A 20,367-nucleotide genomic window follows, 5' to 3' on the forward strand; every position below is an offset into this window, starting at 1 on the left:
CAGCCTTCTCAGACTCAGCTAAATGCTGGGAGTGACAAGACACTACTTAGCCAAGAAAAGATTCATGGCTCCCGTCCTCTATAAGAAATATTAACTTGGCTTTCTAATTAGGCAGAGGAAATGTGAGGCTCTTACACTAGCTACAGCCGTTCACGGGCAGGAGGAGCGCCAAGGAAATCCCAGAGCGTTGACAACAGTTTGATTTGTGTCTCCCAAGCACCTGCTGTGTGACTGTGTGGCTGTGGGGATGTTTCTTTGCCTTTCTGCACCTGTAGATAAGGGTACTGTGTCCTACCGCATAGTGGTGCCTGCCATAGGATTAAATGGAGTTAGGAGTCTTGTGTTCACTGGCTGGCTTTGGAATCAGTCGGGAACACTGGGAGTAAAGCCTGTCTTTGCTATTTACTATCTAGGTCTGAACCCCTTCTCTGTGCTGCTGGCAGCAAACATTTTACAAGGATTAAATGGTTCACACATGGGAACTACTTAACCTAACCCCTACTGCTTCCTAGGCAGTCTTAGTTCATCAATGACTCACCTGAAAGAAGTGGCCTTGAAATGTTGCCCTCACCCCGTTCTGCTTCCAAACTTAATACTTACGTTCAAATTTGATGTTTCTCAGGTTTTCCGGGAGGTCATGGAGAGCCACTTTCAGCCACTCGTCCAGCTGCTTGGCAAACTTTCGGATCACCTGAGTTAAGCTAAAGGGAGAACAGATGAGCTGTAAGTGTGGCCTGAGTTTGGGAGTCCCCAGAGGAACTGATTTCACACAGTCCTCTGCTGGTTGCTGCTAACAGATACGGCTGGTCCGAGCAGCCCAGAGGCAGTGTGCAACCGTGCAACCGGTGCCTTTGAAGAGCTGATGGCTTTGGGGGGGCTTATGGGTGCTGGTGCCAGTCCATAATACACAGTGGTGGGTCAAAGGCACTAAGGTGAGGGGTGAAGATAGCGGGTCTTGGCTAAGAAAACTGTTCTGGGCCTGGCCTCCATCCATATGCTTTCCTCCAGTCTTGTCCAAATCCCCAGCCTGAAGAACCCATGTGCAGCATTTGGAGATGTTTGCGTACTCAGTACAGCAAGCTGCCACCTCCCCTGGGAGCTGGGAAGCACTTGCTCATCAAGAAGTCTTTTCTGCATTTATTTGTTTATTCATTCATTCATTTGTGTGAGTGTGTGTGTGTATGCATGTGTAAACATGTGTAAAGGCAGGCCATGGCACACACATGCAAAAAGGGAAAGCCAGAGGAAAACTTGAAGGTCTAGTTCTCTCCTCCTGCTTTGTGGGTCCCTGGGGCTCAGACTCGGGTTGCCAGGCTCTCCTGCAAATGCCTTTACTGGCTGAACCATCTCACAGGGCTAGCAGCAGCTCGTTTTAAGTTGGCAAAAGGCTCTAATGTGGACCTTGAGACCACAGTATATTTTGAGGATGGAGAAGAGTGGGAAGGGTTCAGACCCAGGAGGCAGCCAGGGCTGTAGGGGCCATCGTGAGGTGGGAATCTGGAGCCGAGGAAACAGTTCTGACTCCACATTAAAACCACCTGCTCGTGGCCTCACACCCACTCCCTCCTGGGTATTGGCGGATACAGTGACCTCTCCCCAAGGTGACATCCACTGCCCTGGCTTAGTCCTCTGCTGCCCTTCACCTGCCAGACTGTGGTCATCAACCTCCACAGCAATCTCTGCTGCTTCTCTGTCTCCTTCCACTTTTTTTTTTTTTTTTTTGGTTTTATGAGACAGGGTTTCTCTGTACTGTTTTGGTGGCTGTCGGTCCAGCCCGGCCTCAAACTCACAGAGATCCGCCTGCCTCTGCCTCCACTCTTGCTGTGGCTAGTTATCCCTAGCCATCTCTAAGACCCTCAGCCGCATCTCCCCGGGCCACCCTCCTCCCCGCATGGGTGACCTAAGTGAGCAAGGTGGTCGCCATCTTGCTCCCTGCACAAGCCATGTAGCTTCTCCCCCATTGGCTCCTCTTGTCCTTAGCCTTTCTTGCCTTCCTAGGGACATTGTTACTGACTGTCCCTTCTCTTGAGAATTCAGCTTTTCCTCTAGTTATTTTAAAGCAGTCAAGAATGACTCACTTTCCAATAAATAAATAAATAAAACTCTGTTATTAAAAAAAAACTTGTCTTATTGATTTCACTCTTCATTGTTTGGCTTTGGTTTCTTGGGGGTGGGGTGGTTTTTGTTTGTTTGAGACAAGGTCTCACTGTGTAACCCTGGCTAGCCTGGAACTTTCTATATAGACCAGGCTGGCCTCAAACTCAAAGTGATCCACGTGCCTCTGCCTCCAGAGTGCTGGGGTAAAGGTGTGTGACACACTCAGCCTCCAGAGTGCTGGGTGAAGGTGTGTGACACACTCAGCCTCCAGAGTGCTGGGTGAAGGTGTGTGACACACTCAGCCTCCGTTGTTTCTTTATGGGCAGTCACCTTTCACAACCCCGGGTCCTCCTCGTGTGGCATCCATCTTTCCTTATCCTCTTTGTCCTGTGGCTCACCTCCACAGAGAAGCCCTCTTGACCACCTGACCTGACATGGCTTCCCACTTGACTGTTAACCCAATGTTCCCCCTTCGTTTTTGATAGTTTACATGTGGGGGTGTTTTGTCTGCGTGTACGGCTCTGTACCGCATACATGCAGTGCCCACAGAGGCCAGAAGATGACACTGGATCCCCTGGGACTGGAGTGGCAGTGGCTTGTGAGCCACCATGTGGATACTAGGAATTGAACCCAGGTCCCATGGAAGAGGCGCCAAGGCTGTGGAACATCTTGCCAGTCCTCAGCCTGATTATTTTTAAATGTAGTTCAGTACTGCATGGCTTTACCAATGTAAGGAATTCATTTACCATGTCCTACCCCCTCCACTAAATGTAGGATTCCAGGAGGACAGGTGCTTAGTTTTCATGATTTTATTTCCCAGGGCTCTCAATAAATACATAATGAAAATGGAGAACCTTTAAAAATGGGGGGGGGCTGGCAGATGACTGTGTAGGCAAAGGGCGGATGGGGTAAACGAGGGCCTGAGTTTGGATCTCCAGAGACCTGCATGAAGCTGGACACAGGAGTGCACGATGGAATCCCAGGGCTCCTATGACGAGATAGGAGGACAGATGGGAGGAGGCTGGAAGCCTGTGGGCTTAGCCATCAACAACAAGGGACCCTGTGTCAGATAAGATGGAAGAGGAGGAGCAGCAGCAGAGGCTGTGCCCTGGACTCCATGTGTGTGCCCTGATACGTGACACACACACACGCACACACACACACGAGTAAATGAACAGCTTTTGTCCTTCTTCTGCTCCATGGACACGTCATCAGTTACCCAGACACGTCACCGCCTTCTTCCTTCTCATTTGCTCCTGCCTTCACTCCTGTCCCTCAGCCTGCACAGCCGTCCCTCAGACAGCACCGCCATCTAGGCAGGAGACTATGGAGTCACTTTGTCCTGTTTGCAGTGTCCTGGCAGTGTTTCCCTGAGACCCTGTCCCCTGGGCAAGTCCAGGCTCCCCTTGGCAACCGTGAGTGCTTCTTTTAGCTGTTCCTCAGCCAGGGCTCAATGCTCTCTACTCAGCCATCACCAGGCCAGTTCCAGAGGATGGGACCACTCTCTTCAATTCCACCCCACACTTCCACAGGCACCAGGCACACACATGGTGCACACACTCAAGCAAAACACTCAGACACATAGAATAAAAACCAGACCAGTAATATCATACATTTGCTCCCAGTAACTTACTGTGAAAATTTCCTAAGCTTTAAATGTGTGTGTCTGTGTATATAGTCACATGTGTGCATTCATTTTTAAATCTCTGTGTCCTTGGCACCAATGGCATAATGAACTGTAATTCCTTAGGCTCAGTTGGTGTTCTGATTCCTCCTAAATGAATTAATGATATGCACATATTACATGTAAGATACAACATTCATTTTCTTAAGTTTTCTAGATTTGGTTGTGACTGACTCTCCACAGTGTTGTGGTTGATTTCTTCCTTGAAGAGTCAGTTATTCTAGTCACTTCTCCTGTGCACTTCCTATAAGGCCTTAAGGCCTGCCTTAAAGTAGCCTAAGTTTTCTGTTTAGTCCAGGAAACTTCCCAGGTGACCCCTTACTGCATCCATCAAGAGGATATCCGTGGTTCAATGTCCCTCTGTGAGTCTGTGACTCAGTGTCCCTCTGTGAGTCTGTGACTCAGTGTCCCTCTGTGTGTCTGTGACTCAGTGTCCCTCTGTGACTGTGTCCCTCTGTGAGTCTGTGACTCAGTGTCCCTCTGTGAGTGTGTCTGTGACTCAGTGTCCCTCTGTGAGTCTGTGACTCAGTGTCCCTCTGTGTGTCTGTGACTGTGTCCCTCTGTGAGTGTGTCCGTGACTGTGTCCCTCTGCAAGTGTGTCTGTGACTCAGTGTCCCTCTGTCAGTGTGTCCATTAAATGTACCAGCACAGACTCTTGCCCCTTTTAGCAAGGACTGCAGATTTTTACCTCCAAGTTACTTCCCAAGCGCATCTAACATGCCCTTTCTTGCTGGTTCAGCCAGCCGCTGTCTCTCACTCATGCCCCAGTATTAACTTCCTGAGTGTCTTGCCTCCAGCCTTGCACCTCCATCCCAGCACGAGGTGAAGGGGAGGTCTCCCCAAACATTTATGGTGCCGATCAGTGTCACCCTCAGGTTAGAAGTCCTCAGTGACTGTGTATGTTTCTCAGACTGAGACCCCAAATCCTCCCCTAGCTCCCCGTATTCCAGCCTTCTCCTCTCCCTGGCCCCTTCTGCTCTGTCTTGGGTCCCACTGGCCTCTGGTCCAGTTCCCTCTACCTAGGACTTTTGTTCTTAGAGCTCTTTACACCCAAGAACACCTTCCCCTTAATTCGTGGGCTCAGCTCCTCCTCGGCCCTCTCATCTCAGACTGGCTGTTACTTCTGTAAGAAAATCATCCCCAAAGCCCCCAAGATGGGGTCAAAAGCTATAGTTGGTCCACTGGGGAGGCCCTGTGGGCTGTGATGACCAGATCACTGTGTACTGACTTACGCAATCATTTGATTAGTGTACATATCTCACTAGACCATATGCTCTGGAGCAGAGGTCAAGGACTCCATCTGCTTTGCCAGTCACTTTATCCTCAGCACCTACCATAGCACCAGACACACAGTAGGCATGTAAGAACGTATGTAATGATGAATACATGTCTCCAGTCTTCAGCATTCCCCACAAAGCCCTGCCCGGCCCCTCCCTCTGCCCAATGATCTCTACTTGTAGCTGCTCCCACCTGCGGGCCCCCCCCACTCCACTCTGCAGTGTCTGCCCCCGGCTCACTCCGCTCTGCAGTGCCTGCTCCCCCCCTCACTCCGCTCTGCAGTGCCTGCTCCCCCCCTCACTCCACTCTGCAGCGCCTCCCCGCCCTGCTCACTCCGCTCTGCAGCGCTGGCCTTCTTCATGTGCTGCTAGCACCCCAAAGCCCTTCCCAGGTTGCACATGCTGGTCCCTCCACCTAACATGCCCTTGCCCTACATAGTGGCACGCTCCCTCCCTGCGCCAACTTGGGACGCTGTCCACCTTGACTGCATTGTTTCAGATCCCTGGTCTCTCGCCATCATGTGATTCCAGGGCTGTTTCAATCCCACCATACGACTGTGATGAAAATTAACTCTAGGAGGGCAAGGACCGAATGAAAGCACTGTTTGGACATTGTTGTAACAAACCAGGCAAGAGAGAGGCCTGGGTAAGAGCTGGAGGAGTGGGAAAGTTACACTAAGGTCAGATTAGAATGTTCTAGAGGCAGAGAACAGCTTTCCTGATGAGTGGAGGGGTGTGGCTGAGGAAGGAATGAAACTGTGTCTTCCTGAAGGAAGGCAGCGGATAGGCCTGGTACCTCGCCGGTCCAAAAAGATGCTTCCTAGCACTGGAGGCAAGATGAACCCAAAGGATTCAGAATGTCACAAGGCAAGTTCATGCTGGTAGTCATCCACAGCCTGGGGCCGAGTTCTAAGGGGACAGCTTCTCAGAATCTCTGGCTGCTCTCCACAGAGGGCCAAGCTGCAGAGAAGCGCTGGGTGACGGCCAGTGGCAGGGGGCAGCCTGCCGTTCTCCAACCGTGCACTGCTGTTGCTGGCATGCAGCCGGAGCTGGGAGCTGGCCTTTGTCTGCCATCAGAAAGAGCAAGGCAGCGCTGTGGAAGGGGCCTCTTGCTCCAGGCCATTGTTTGCTTTTATTAAGCTGAAGAAAAGTGTGGAGGCATTCAGCCCAGAGAAGGTTCTATTTGGGGTTTAGAGGCTTTTAAAAAGTCTCTCCTCCTCCCCCCACCCCGTCTGTGTGTGACATGTGGGGACTCACCTGCCACAGTGCGTGTATTAAGGTCAGAGGACAGTCTCAGGTGTCAGTGTCTCTCCTATTTGTCACCCATCTATACTCACACAAGTTTCCAGAGATGCTGCTGTTATCATCTCTGTTTGCTTCGGGGATCCTGGGACTGAGACATCCTTACCCACGGATCCACCTCTCTAGCCCTGGGTCCGAAGTCTTTTAGACATTATCTAAACACTAATGCTGTTTGTGGAGTCAGTTAGGAGGCTAGAAGCCACCAACCCTGACCTCATGGTGATGAGATGCCTCCGCAGACCCTGACTATGCTGCCTCCTCCAGCATCTATTGAGACTCTTCTTGACCCTTCTGCCTTCATGGGGGCCTCACCCGAGGGAAGGTTTCCCTCCCTGAGCCCCTCCCTCACTCCCTAGGCTGGCCATGGGGGTGGGGGTCAGCTCCATGCTCCCGCATGGATGGAGGTCTCAGTCCTTCTTCCCCGAGGCACTGCTGTGATTCTCTGGGGTCCCTGGGTAACCACCAGGCCTGATATGGTTACAACAGCAAGGACAAGGTAATAGCAGACTCCTGCTAATGAATGTGCTGAGCCAGACACTAAACACTTCACAATACTCTCTTATCTAACCCTCACCTCACCGTGTGGGGCAGGTGTGGATGTTAGTCCCTCGTGTGGGGCAGGTGTGAATGTTAGTCCCTCGTGTGGGGCAGGTGTGAATGTTAGTCCCTCGTGTGGGGCAGGTGTGAATGTTAGTCCCTCGTGTGGGGCAGGTGTGAATGTTAGTCCCTCGTGTGGGGCAGGTGTGAATGTTAGTCCCTCGTGTGGGGCAGGTGTGAATGTTAGTCCCTCGTGTGGGGCAGGTGTGGATGTTAGTCCCTCGTGTGGGGCAGGTGTGGATGTTAGTCCCTCGTGTGGGGCAGGTATGAATGTTAGTCCCTCATGTGGGGCAGGTGTGAATGTTAGTCCCTCGTGTGGGGCAGGTGTGAAGGTCAGGGTTAGGGTGTGGGCAAGAGGCAGAGCCAAGGTGCAAGGCCACATCTGTGTGACTCCCGACTGTGCACAGTCTCAGTGTGACAAGGCCCATGCCAGGGGCTTCTGGTGCCTCACATCTCGCCATCCCAACGCCTTCTGCTTTTCATTTAGCATCTGTGGCTTGGTCCTTGGTCTTTTATTTTTTTTTTATCCTCCTTGACATTCTAACACACATGCACGCACGCGCTCGCGCGCACACACACACTTTCTTTTGCTACATCACCTGATAACACTGTCTCATTATGCCAAAATCACCTGGAAGAGGTGAGCAAAACAACTTTGAGATGGGAACAATGGGTCTGACACACCTTTCCTGTAAAGAAAGGTGCATGGTCCATGTGCAGGGCGGCTTCTCAAACTCCAAACTCCGCTGTCCCCCCCACCCTCCATCCACCTCAGCCGTAGTCAGAAAGGGGGCAAAGCCTGAGTCAGCGAGCTGGAAGCTAAGCCTCAGCCTGGCCAGGGTCATGGGTGACAGTGTCTATTTTCAACCCAACCAAGCATGAGGTCTTGGCTCCTCAGGCAAGTTGAAAAAAAAGTGAATGTGTGAAATGGAAAAGTCAGCTGTCAGATGGTCCTGGCCTTGAGGTAACTTTGCCCTCTTAGTTTAAAGGGAAAGGCACTGAGTTTGTAAGTCTGAGATCACATCAGCAGTAGTCTAACTGGGTGGTTTATAAAAAGTCTCTGAAGGTCAGCTGAGAACTCAGCAAAGCAAGTATGCTTGAGATATGTTTGCTTATTTGTTTGTTTGAAACAGGGTCTCAGTATGTAACCCCCGCTGTCTACAACTTGATATGTAGTCTAGGCTGTTCTTGAACTCACAGAGTTCCTCCAGCTTCTGCCTGCTGAATGCTGGGATTAAAGGTGTGCACCACCACCACACCCAATTATGCTTGATGTTTAATGATTCCTCTAGGGCCAAGCACTGAGATTGGCATATTACAGCTATAGATGAGCATCAGTTTAGTGAATGAATGACTATATGAACGAATGAATTCTGGCTGTTTTATTATTTGCATTGGAAAGCAGATAAGTCATTCCAGCTTTTAAGCCCTGGGTGCCGCCTCTGGCACAGACAAGAAGGCAAGAATTAACAAAGTCTCAAGAATTGACAAAGTCTCAAGCATAAACAAAGTCTCAAGCAACTGTGGAAGTCACACGGAGAAGGCCCAAGACTGGGGTAGAAAGATTGGAAGACAAAAGAAAAGCCAACAAGCAAATGTGTAAACTAAGCACAAAATATTCCAGAAGAATTTAAATCTAGAGTTACATTGGCGGTAACCATAGCAACCACAAAGCCCAAGCCCAGGGACCTCCTGAAGAGAGAGACTCAACTCCTCAAACTGACAGCTTAGGAGAAGAGACATATGTCCATTTCTAGGCATAAATCCTTATTACCTCAGTGTCTGTTGTCCTAAACATTGCTTGAGTCAATCAAAAATGATTTAAGTTGCTAGATGGATTACTCAATGAGTAAAGAGCTCACTGTTCAACACGAAGACCTCAGTTTGGATTTCCGTGATCCACACTAAAGCCATGTGCAGTGGCACCCCTGTAACCCTAGCACTGGGAATGTGAGGACAGCAGTGTCACTGGGGCATGCTGGCCAGCCAGTCTAACTGAATTGGCAAGTTCTGTGTTCAGTTGAGAGATCTTCCCTCAAGCAATAGGGTGGAGAGTGGTTGAGGAAGACGGCCAACACTGACCTCTGATGGGGAGTGTTCTTCTGTGTATATTTCTCCTATTGGTTAATGAATAAAACACTGATTGACTGATTGGCCAGACAGGAAGTGACATAGCTGGGCAGGATCAGGATATAAGCAGGGACAAACAGGAAATCGCTCTTCTCTGTGGAGACGCTTACAAGTGGAGGAAAAAGTAAGAGGTCTGGACCCTTCTCCAGTAAGATAAGCCACAGCCTCTTGGAAATACATAGATTGACAGAAATGGGTTAACAGTAAGACAGAGCTAGTCAACAAGAAGCCCTAGTCTTTGGCTAACAGTTTAATAATTAGTATAGCATCCATGCGCTTATTTGGGGTTCAAGGGCCACGGGACCAGCCTGGCCAGACAACTCAAGTTACAGACCTCTGGCTTGCATACAGATATATACGCTCAGTTAGGGTTTAATGCTGTGAAGAGATACCATGGCCACAGCAACTCTTATAAAGAGAGTATTTAAGTGAGGTGGCAACTCACAGTTTCAGACATTCAGTCCATTATCATCATGGTGGGGGACAGCAGATGTGTTGCTGGAGCTCAGAGTGCTACATCTGTTGTTTTGTTGTTGTGGTTTTTTGATAGTCCTACATCCTGACTCATTGGCAACAGGAAGTCAGCTGATCTCTGGACAGTACCCTGAGCTTAGGAAACCTCGAAGCTAGCCTCCACACTGACACATTTCGTCCAACAGGGCCACACCCACTCTAATAGTGCCATACCCACACCTCCTAATAGTGCCACTTCCTATGAGCTTATGGCAGCCAAACACATTCAAACTATCACACATACACACATAAATTATAAGATAAAAAATCAAACCTCTCCAAAGAGACAAAGCAGTCAGTATAGCCAGTATAACTAGGGTTTATAAACAGACCCCCAAATAGCTATAATATAATTAATATGGATAGAGATCTAATGGAAAAGATGACCAGTATGCATGAACAGATGGGAAACTTCAGCAGGATAGAAAACTTACTTCATATGGTGGTAGGGGTGGGGGTGAGGGTGGGAGAGATGGCTCAGCAGGTGAAGGTGTTTGCTGTAAAAGCCCTGTGACCTGAGTTTAGTCTCCAGAACACATGCAAAAACCGCAAAGAGAGAATGCATTCCACAAAGTTGTCCTATCCTCCACACCTATGCAGTACACATGTACACACCAAAACAACAACAACAACAATAAACTACATGTAAATTTTCTAAAGAATCAAATGGTTAGACATAAAAATAAAAATAAAATCAAGGTGTGATAACATTGGCAGTCAAGTTAAGAATCCATGAATGACAGTTTATGCTGGAGAGGATGTGGAGAAAAGGGAACACTCCTTCACTGCTGGTGGGAGTGCCAACTTGTACAGCCACTTTCGAAATCAGTATGGAGATTCCTCAGGAAAATGGGAATCAATCTACCACAAGACCCAGAAATTCCACTCTTACACATATACCCAAAAGATGCCCATTCATACAACAAGGATGTCTGTTCCACTATGTTCATAGCAGCATTATATGTAATAGTCATAACCTGGAAGTAACCTAGATGTCCCTCAACTGAAGAATGGATAGAGAAAATGTGGTACATTTACACAATGGAATACTATTCAGTGGAAAAAAATGGAATCTTGAAATTTGCAGGCAAATGGACGGCACTAGAAGAAACCATCCTGAGTGTGGTAACCCAGTCACAAAAAGACAAACATGGTATGTAATCTCTCATATATGGATTTTAGACATGAATCAGGGGGAGTGCCAGTCTATAATCCCACTGCCAGAGAGTCTAGGAATAAGGCAAGATCTTCTGAGTGGAGGGGAGAGGAAGCTGGGAAAATGAGAGGGGGGAAGAGGAGGGGAGAGGAGGACATGGGGGAATAGGAAGATTGAGTCAGGGGAAGAATAGAGGTGAGCAGGATGAGAGATAGCATAATAGAGGGAGGCAATAGTGAGATTTCCAGAGATCTGCAAGGATGACACCAACTGGCAATCTAAGCAATAGTGGAGAGGCTACCTTAAATGCCCTTCCCTGATAATGAGATTGATGACTACCTTTTATGCCATCCTAGAGCCTTCATCCAGGGGCTGATGGAAGCAGAGCCAGACACCTACAGCTAAACACTGAACTGAACTCTTGGAATCCAGTGACAGAGAGGGAGGAGTGATGAGCAAAGGGGTCAAGACCGGGCTGGTGAAATCCACAGAGACAGCCGACCTGAACAAGGGGGAGCTCTTGGACCCCAGACTGATGGCTGAGAGGCCAACATGGGACAGATCCAGACCCCCTGAATGTGGGTGTCAGTGAGGAGGCCTAGGCAATCTATGGGGCCTTGGGTAGTAGATCAGTATTTATCCCTGGCGTACAAATAGACTTTGGGTGCCCATCCCACATAGAGGGATGCTCTCTCAACCTGGACACATGGGGGAGGGCCTAGGCCCTGCCCTGGATGAAATGACAGACTCTGGAGATCCCCCATGGAGGGCCTCACCCTCCCTGGGGAATGGTGTGGAGATTGGGTGGGGGTTGGGGGGTGTGCTTGTGGGGGAATGGGGAGGAGGGGACAGAGAGGGAGCTGGGATTGACACGTGAAGCAAACTTGCTTCTAATTTAAATAAAAAAGATATAAAAAATAAAAAAGAATCCATGAACCTGAAGATATTTTAATCAAAATTAACCAATCCAAACTCAGAGATAAAAATGATTAAAACAAGAAAGACGATCTTTAAGAGTCGTGGGATAGTGTCAGATGGGCTAACATACTCACTGTTAAAATGCCAGGATGAGAAAAAGATGAAAGTAGAAAGATAATATCTAGGAGTTTCCCCCCACAGTAATGAAATTCAGTTAAGCACAGATCCAAGAAGCTCCAAAAACTTAGGTAGGATCCAAAACAGAATTATAACAGGCTATTGTTAAACAACTGAAAACCATAGATGGAGGGAGGGCTGAGGTGGTCAAGTGGGTGGAGTATTTCCACATATGATAAAAGACCTAAAAAGTACAAATATACAAGCCAAAGGAAGTGCATGGACTTTTAAAACACTGAAAAGAAAATAGAACACACAACCCCTGGTGAATCTATGGGCTGAGGAGGTGTCTGTTATACAAGCATGAGGCCTACGTTTGGATCCCAGCAGCCATGGGAAGGCCAAGTGGCGCACATCTGTGACCCCCGGCTTGGGAGGCAGGGATACGAGGATTGCTGGGGCTTACTGGAGAACAGTCCAGCCGTTAACAGTGGGCTCTAAGTTCAGTGAGAGACACAACCCCTCAAAATAAGGTAGTGAGTGATTGAAGAAGACACCTGGTGTTGACCTCTAGGCTCTATGTGTACATGCATCAGTGTATTGGTTACTTTTCTGTTGTCTGATAAAGCACCATGACCAGGACAACTTAGAGAAAAAAGGAACGTAATTGTGCTTACTGTTTCAAAGGGTTAAAAGCTGTCATGGTGGAGAAATGCTGCAGGAAGCAGCAGGCATAGCAGCTGCGCCAGGACACTGAGCGTGTACATCCTTCACCATAAGCAAAGCAGGGAAGCAAGCTGGAAGTGGCAAGAATCTCTAAAGTCTCCACGGCCACCTCCTGTGACATACATCCTCCTGAATTCCTCAAACAGCACCACCAACTGAGACCAAGTGTTCAACTACATGATCCTATGGGGAACGATCTCACTAAAAACACCATGAGTAACCATACTGTGACCTACATGTACACAGTGCACATACAACACACATAACTTGTCAATCCAGCATTGGACCCAGTGAGAACACTTCTCTGATGTGAAGGAGAAACATCACACACACACTCACACCAAACAAAGAAACAAACAAGCAAACAAAACACAAAACAAAAACCCTGAATGAAGTCATCACCACCAGACATGAAATATAAAGAAGTTCCACAGGCAGAAATACATTATGCAGATAGCTATAATTTACCCCTTCAAAATTAGGAATAAGGAGAATGGGGTAGATATAAAAGACTGGTTTCCATATCTTCAATCTCACTGAAAAATAAATGTCTAAGGAAAAACAATATAATAGTTTGCAAATTTTAGCATATATAAAAACAAATGACAATAGCACCAAAAGAGAGAGAGAGAGAGAGAAAGAGATGATGCATTGAAAATTACTGTCATAGTACTCTTTTTTTTCCTTTTTGCTTTTTGAAACAGGGTCTCTCTAGTATGTATCTCTGGCTGTCCTGGAACACACTATGTAGACCAGGCTGGCCTTGAACTCACAGAGATGCACTTGCCTCTGCCTCCCAAATGCTGGGAATAGGGCATGTGTCAGCACACCCAGCTAAGATTATACTACATATAAATCAGGCATATATTAAAGAAACTATTAGCTTTTTAAAAGATGTATAAATAGCGATCTAGTTGTGGGAATACATAAAGAAAGAAGTTTGGACAGAATCAATGAAGTTAGAACAACTGGCAAGATGGAAAATTGAACTAGCAATGTAATTGCATTAAGTGTAAAGTCTAGATGGAGGAAATTGCCAGATTAGATAAACAATTGCACAAGATCTTACTCTGTGCTAACTATAAAACATAAGACAAATGTAATGAGGTAGAAAAGGCAGAGATCTGTGAAATGCTCTAGTACCCATGTCACTGCCAAAGTAAACTGCCAAACAAGAAGTATTACTAGGGACAATATCCACTATGAATAACACAAATGTCATAATATATGTGTGTGATAAAAAGGAATCAATTCCCCAGGCAGACAGAACATTCCAATTTAAATATATTTAACTACAAATCCTCAAAAATGAGTTTAAAAAATGAAGCAAAAATGGGTAGAAACCGACAAATCCACAATTAAAGCTGGAGGTGGAAGTTGGTAGAACAAAAGGAGAGAAAGTCGTTAAGGAGAAGGAGAACATGCGCACTGCTGTCAGTCAATTTGACCTAACAGGCATGTGCAGAACACCTCATCAGATGACAGCTTAAGGCAGCATTTCCAGTGCACACAGGGCACTCTTCAACATGCTCCACCTTATGGGCTATTAGACAGGTTCAAATAAACATAGAGACCTGATATATTGCAATGTGTGCAATCTGACTACAGGGAAGTTAAAACGTAAGTTAATAACAGAATTGTAACTCCAAATACTTGAAAATTAAACAATTCATTCTTAAAATAATCTATAGATTAAAGAGACAGTGATATAAAAAGTAAAAATATTTTTAAATCAAAATGAAAATGCAGCATATCAAAATCTGTGGAATAAAACTAAACAATGATTGGAAAAATTAAAACATTAAATGATTTTACATGAAAGTGAATTTACTTGAATTTTATGGTTATTTGTATTACAACTGAGTCTCACTCGGTAGCCCAGGCTAGCCTAGAACTCCCTGTGTAGCCCAGGCTGGCCTCAAGCTCATGGTGACCCTCAGTTTCCCAAGTGCTTGTATTATAGGCATGAATACTTTTACCTGACTATTTAATCAGTGACATGTTTTCGTACAAAGACTAAAAAGAGAAAGAATATGAAGCCCCAAATCGATTTTTTAAAAAATCAATAAAATTGAGCCGGGCAGTGGTGGCTCATGCCTTTAATCCCAGCACTCGGGAGGCAGAGGCAGGCGGATCTCTCTGAGTTCGAGGCTGGGCTGGACCGATAGCCTCCAAAACAATACAGAGAAACCCTGTCTCGAAAAACCAAAAAAAAATCAATAAAATTGAAAACTGACAAGCCAGAGAAAGCAACAACTGCTTTAGAAGAAGAACATCTCTATATAAAACACTGATAAATCTCTAGGTACACTAACAAGAAAAATGAAAGAAAATCCCAGTCACTCACATAGGGAATGAGAGAGGGGACATGACCACAGACCCTATAGATACTAAGATGAAGTAAAGAAATATGGACAACTTTAAGCTCATAAATTCAAACTTCTGGATGAAATTTAGAATAAAAGAAGAGTGGAAATATGTCCCGCCTCACTTTTTGAGACCAATATTGCCCTGACACCAAAATCAGAGGGGGATATTATAATAAAAAGCCTTAAAGACCACTAACATTTATAAATTGAGATATGTAATTCACAACAAAATAGCAATTCAGATACAGCAATGTATTTTGAAATTGTGATAAGTATATTACACTTACTGGGAACTATAGGCAACAATGGACATAACACTTTAAGGGAAAGTATATGGTGTTCATAAGATGAAAGTCTGCTGTAGCATTTGAAAATAAAGCAATATGAGATCCACCACATTTGCAGACTAAGGGAGGAAAAAACATAGTTAACTGTCTAATAAATTTCAAAACACTTTGGAGATAAGAAAAAAAGCTCTCAGGAAAGTAGTGGTGGAGAGGAACTCCCTCGATCTGATGAAACTCACACATCTTATTATGAACAGTATATACTCTCCCTTTGAGACCCAGGAAAAGTGTGAAGCTGTCCATTGTCACCTCTGGGTCCCAGTCAGTGTAATAAGATTATGGATGAAAGGGGTACAGAGATCAGGAATCAGGAAACAAAATGGTCTCTAAGCCTATCTTACACATTTATACCCACGAGGAGTCCCAAAGAACCTACCATAAAAACTATCAGAATAAACAACATCAGTAACTTCTCATGGCAAAAGATTCACACACAAAACTACGGTTATGCTTTTGAAAAGTAGTAATTAATGATTGGAAACTGAAGTACTGTAAGAGGACTCATATAAATAAATAAATAGAAGCCATGTTCATAGACTAGAAGAATCAATACTAGTAAGATTATTTCTAATTTATTTATGAACTCAAGACAATCAAAATCCCATGGACATTTTAAAAGAGTATGCAAATTTTATATTCCACAGCAAAGGAGCAAATTTAAAACAAGAGTATCAAGTCAGCTCTAATATCACTTGTCTGGAGATGACTATAAAAGCAATTACAGCCAAGGCAGTGTGGTGTTGGCAGAGGCAGGGCATTTTGGGGAATGGAACATCACCGAGAGTCCAGAGGTGTGTCTACACGTGGATGGCCAATTATCTACAAAGCAAAAAAGCAACTCCAAAGAAAATGTTCAGTCTTATAAACAAATGGTGCTGGAATACTTGGCCTCCATCTGTAAATCCAAAACCAAAAACTTGATCCCTGAACTTCACATTGTATACAAAACTAAAAATTGAAAACCAAGTCTAGTGCTGTGTTCCTGGAGTTGAAGTTACTGGAACAGCTGAAGTGAGACCAGGAACCCAAGTCGAACTTGGGGGAGGCAGGTAACCCAGTGGTAGAACATTTGCTTAGCATTTCTGATGGTTTCAGTCTCCAGTAACATACACACACACTCACATGCACACACATACACAGACAGACAGACATGCACACACACAGACACACATGCACACATATATACATGTACACACACACACACACACACACACACACACACAGTTCCTTCCAGGTGTCAGTGCAGTATCTACAAAGTATCTCTATGTCAGACAACAGAAGCAATCTTAGTGGGCTCTTGAGAAGAAATACTTTAGGTAACAATTTCTAGCCATGAAATAAGACAAATCAAGGTGACTAACAATAGCTCCCAACACTTAAATTCTTATGTCAGTGGGACTGCAAAGGGAAATAATGAAGTAGGCATGAAATTATAGTATTAAAATAGTGCACATGGAACAGTTCTATGAAACACAGGCGAGCATGCCTAGCATGCATGAGGCCCTGGGTTTGGCCCCTAACATCATATAAAACTAGGCATGGTTGCAAACATCTGTAATCCCAGCACTCCAGAGGTGGAAGCCGGAGGATCAGGGTCATCCTTGGCTACACAGTGAGTTTGAGACCTGTTCCATAATTGGCTGGGTAGCTGATTAAATAAGCCAGTAACCGTTTAGGAATTGGTCCTATGCATGTAACCCATATAGTAAGATGACAGTGGCAGAACACGCTCACTCACAACTGGTGAAGGTGACCTTATTGGGAATGAGGGTTTTTGCAGGCATGATTATGGCTCTCCAGGTGAGATCAAGATTAGCCAAGGGGCAGTGTCCTAGTGAGAGACAAAGAAGACAGAGATCCAGGGGCAGACACTGTAGTGAGGCAGCTGCAAGCCAGGAGACACCAGGGGCTGCCAAGAACCAGCAGCGAGGCCTGGGCAGACATTCCGCAGGGCCTCTGACTTGTCACACCAGCTTTTTACAAGGGGACACTCAGGAAGGTGTGGCCAGGCAAAGAAAAACCCAAAGGGCAGAATCAAGTGTTCTCATTCTAAGCTGCCCATTGTGTGAGAATTTATTCCAGAGTCCACAGGAAACCGACATGCTACACCATGTCACCCCTCACCCCTGTCCTTGTAGTTGGACAGGACTTGAAACACCAAGAGAATCAATACAGTTCAATATGGAAGAAGCCCACAGGGTCACCGAAAGCCACGAGCTTGTAGGGAACGTCCCCTGAGACAGCACCAACAAGACACAACTGTCACTGGAAGTTAAGGCTTGTTTATAAGAGACCACTGAGAAAGGGGTGGGCAAGCTGAGCAAACCCACAGGAGACCACTGCAAACTGGATAAGATGCTGCCTGCTCTCAGCCCAAAGAACAGCCTGGAAGGACACAGCTGGCCAGAGGCAACGCCACATAGAGGGGGCCAGAGGAAGTGCCCCTGTCTCTGCTGCCCACCCTGCTTCCCAGGGAGGAAGCTCCAGACTGGTAACCTGGGAAAGCGCAGCTCAGAGCCTGGCGGAGAAGGCACAGAAGCCGCCCAGCATAAGCACAGACTGGCCTAGTTTTGTGTGAAAGGAAGGCACAAAACCGTCTGTACAGAGTCACTGTTCCAGTGAGAAGGAAAAGCCGTGTATTCGGTGCACACGTGAACCACGCATGGTGACCTCCATCGAAGTGGCGTAGGGATTTCCACTGCTTATCATTCTCTACCTTTGGAAGTCTGAACCATTTTCAAAGCAGAAACATTTTATTTACATTCAAAACTACAACCTTTGCTTTTTTAAGGTCCACTATTAATGATCATTACAAGGCCCTGCTTACAACACTAGTTAAAAACACACACACACACACACACACACACATACACACACAATAGCCAGTGCTTGGCTCCTCCCCATGAGAGGTGGAGACTAAGCAAACTCACCTGTCGGGCAATGCCTGCAGCACGGTGGGCATCAGCACCCCGGAGATGGCCTTGTAGAGGATGGAGTCACACACGCCCACGATGTTCACCACCGTGGAGGAGCCGAGCACGGGCAGCATGTGGGGTGGCATTCCTTGCCAAAAGTGCAGAAGGAAACTTTGAACCTGCATTGGCCGACAGGGAGGGTAGCACTCAGACAGAGCTTTGTGATGCTGCTTCCACAGCCCAGGCTGCAGCTCCTGAGTCTGCCCCAGCTTGGGATGCTGTGGGGACTTCTGCCCACTGCCCACAGTTGCGCATGCTCACTGCTGGACTCCTGTCTGCCCTGCAGCCTGGTTTGGGCTCGCTCACTATAAGATGAACTCTGCAAGCTGAAGTCAGAGCTGGTTAAGGAGGGAGGACTGGACACTTCAGAAAGATCAGAACACTAACACCCGCTGTTCTTTGAGCCCTTGGTGGCTCCTGTGTGTCCCAGGAAGGAAGGGGGAGATGTGGTAGCTACAGGTTGAGAGCACGAGAAGTGCTGGCTACCTGCAAAATTCTCCTACTTCAAGTATGTGTGCCAAAACCCTGGGCAGAGCGCAAGGAACGTCTCATATCCCAAGCTCCCACGTTCTCAAAGTGCCTGGTGTCATTATGGGATGACAGAAAAAGGTAGCCTTATATACACAAAGACACCCCTAGACTGAGATGCCCACGAGGAAGCTACGAGCATCCAACTGTGGGTCTCTATAGGGCTGAACTGAGTCCAGGGTTATGCATAGGTCTCCCCACTCCTCAAGAAAGGCACGCTTGAACTCCACGGGCAGCGTGTTCCAGGTTGCTGATTCCCAAAAGCCAGTGCTGATCCAGTGGGAAAACATAGCCTGACCTTATGGAGCTAGTATTTTTATTTTTATTTCTGGTGAGTAGCCTGTCCCCAATGTGCCCGGAGCATTACAGTATAACACCGATAATGATAATTGAGGCCAGATCATCACTCCCACCTACAGAGCTACCAACGTCATTGCCCAGAGCCAGGTACCAGTCCAAAGGAGGTGGAGCGTGACTCCTTCCACCATCAGCCTCGGGGTCATCTTTTACTACATGTAACTGGGGTTCTGGCTTATTCCCTGGACCCATGTCGTTCTCTGCTGCTGCCACTCCATAGCTTTCTGTCTCTGCCTGATGTGTGCACCACCCTGCAGACGCCTACCAGGATCAGGTCCCAGATCCCAGCTCACCCCTGGGCACTGAAATCTAGCCAGGCACTAGACCATCCACTGTAGGAAGCCCCGCCCACTTCACTCCTAAGAGTTGGTCCGTTCGGATTCTCCCTGTCCTTGGCTCTGCTTGCATCCAGCCCTGCTCCTATTCTCTAGAAGCTGCCAGCTTCTAAGGAAAAAACATGGAAAATATCAGCTGCTGTGTAGGATAAAACAAATCCATTGAGAGACTTTAGCAGACGTCTGACTGTTAGAAGCCTGCTCAAGTCACTTAAGGAACCTTATGAGTCCCCGAGTTCCTGGCAGTCATTGTTAACCTCCCCTCCTTCTCTTTTTATGTCATTGGTGCCCAATGGTTCCCACTCCCCTAAGAAAGGATAGGAAGGAGAGAATGAGGGGTATTTAAGTGTTGAGACCTGGGGGCCGGCTGTGAAATGGGACACAGACAGCATTTCTACTGAGGACAGAGAGCTGCTCTGACCTCCCTCTGGACTGGAGGGAAAGCGAAGAGCTGAGGTTTGTGGCTTGAGTAGTTGGGCAGAAGGTCCCAGCAATATTAACCTTGGGGAGATAGACATAGGGCAGGAAATTAAGAGCTCTGGTCTAGCCGTGTAAATCAGATCAATCAAATCTAATGCTCAGGACAAAGTGTGCGAGAGAGAGCCAGCAGCCCCTTAAGGTGGATATAAAGATTTCTAACTATTGTTAGGATAGCATAAGATGCCTTGTGTAAAGTGTCGGGCATTGTGTGGGCACTGGATAACTGGAAAGTTATTATTAGACAAAAGGAGGAATTTGGGGAAGTTCTTTTCAGTCCTTTTGAGCAATTTCAGTGTAAGGATCAGACAAATGGTTGGACGTGATCATTGACTGCCAGCTCTCGGAGCTGCCTATCCAGTCTCCCAGACCTCCATCCCTTCTTCCAGGGAAGCACCAGATTTCTAAAAATTTCATTCAATTTATTTTTATTATGTTATGTGTATGAGGGTTTTGCCTGCA

The 20,367-nt window shown here is 46.8% G+C and overlaps 1 protein-coding gene across 4 annotated transcripts in view; it reads right to left on the reverse strand.

Annotated features, from left to right (window-relative positions):
• Positions 1-20,367, reverse strand: part of Rfx4 (regulatory factor X4) — a 147,443-nt gene that overhangs the window by 41,528 nt on the left and 85,548 nt on the right. For all 4 annotated transcript variants that reach the window (XM_005083789.4, XM_040755194.1, XM_040755193.1 and 1 more), the window contains 2 exons: positions 18,164-18,327; positions 601-701 (listed from right to left, as the gene is read on the reverse strand). In XM_005083789.4, coding sequence (XP_005083846.1) covers positions 601-701; positions 18,164-18,327 — 265 coding nt within the window. The remainder of the gene's footprint in view (positions 1-600; positions 702-18,163; positions 18,328-20,367) is intronic.

This window comes from Mesocricetus auratus, unplaced genomic scaffold, assembly GCF_017639785.1.
Source record: "Mesocricetus auratus isolate SY011 unplaced genomic scaffold, BCM_Maur_2.0 Super-Scaffold_100011, whole genome shotgun sequence".
NCBI classification, from domain to species: Eukaryota; Metazoa; Chordata; class Mammalia; order Rodentia; family Cricetidae; genus Mesocricetus; species Mesocricetus auratus.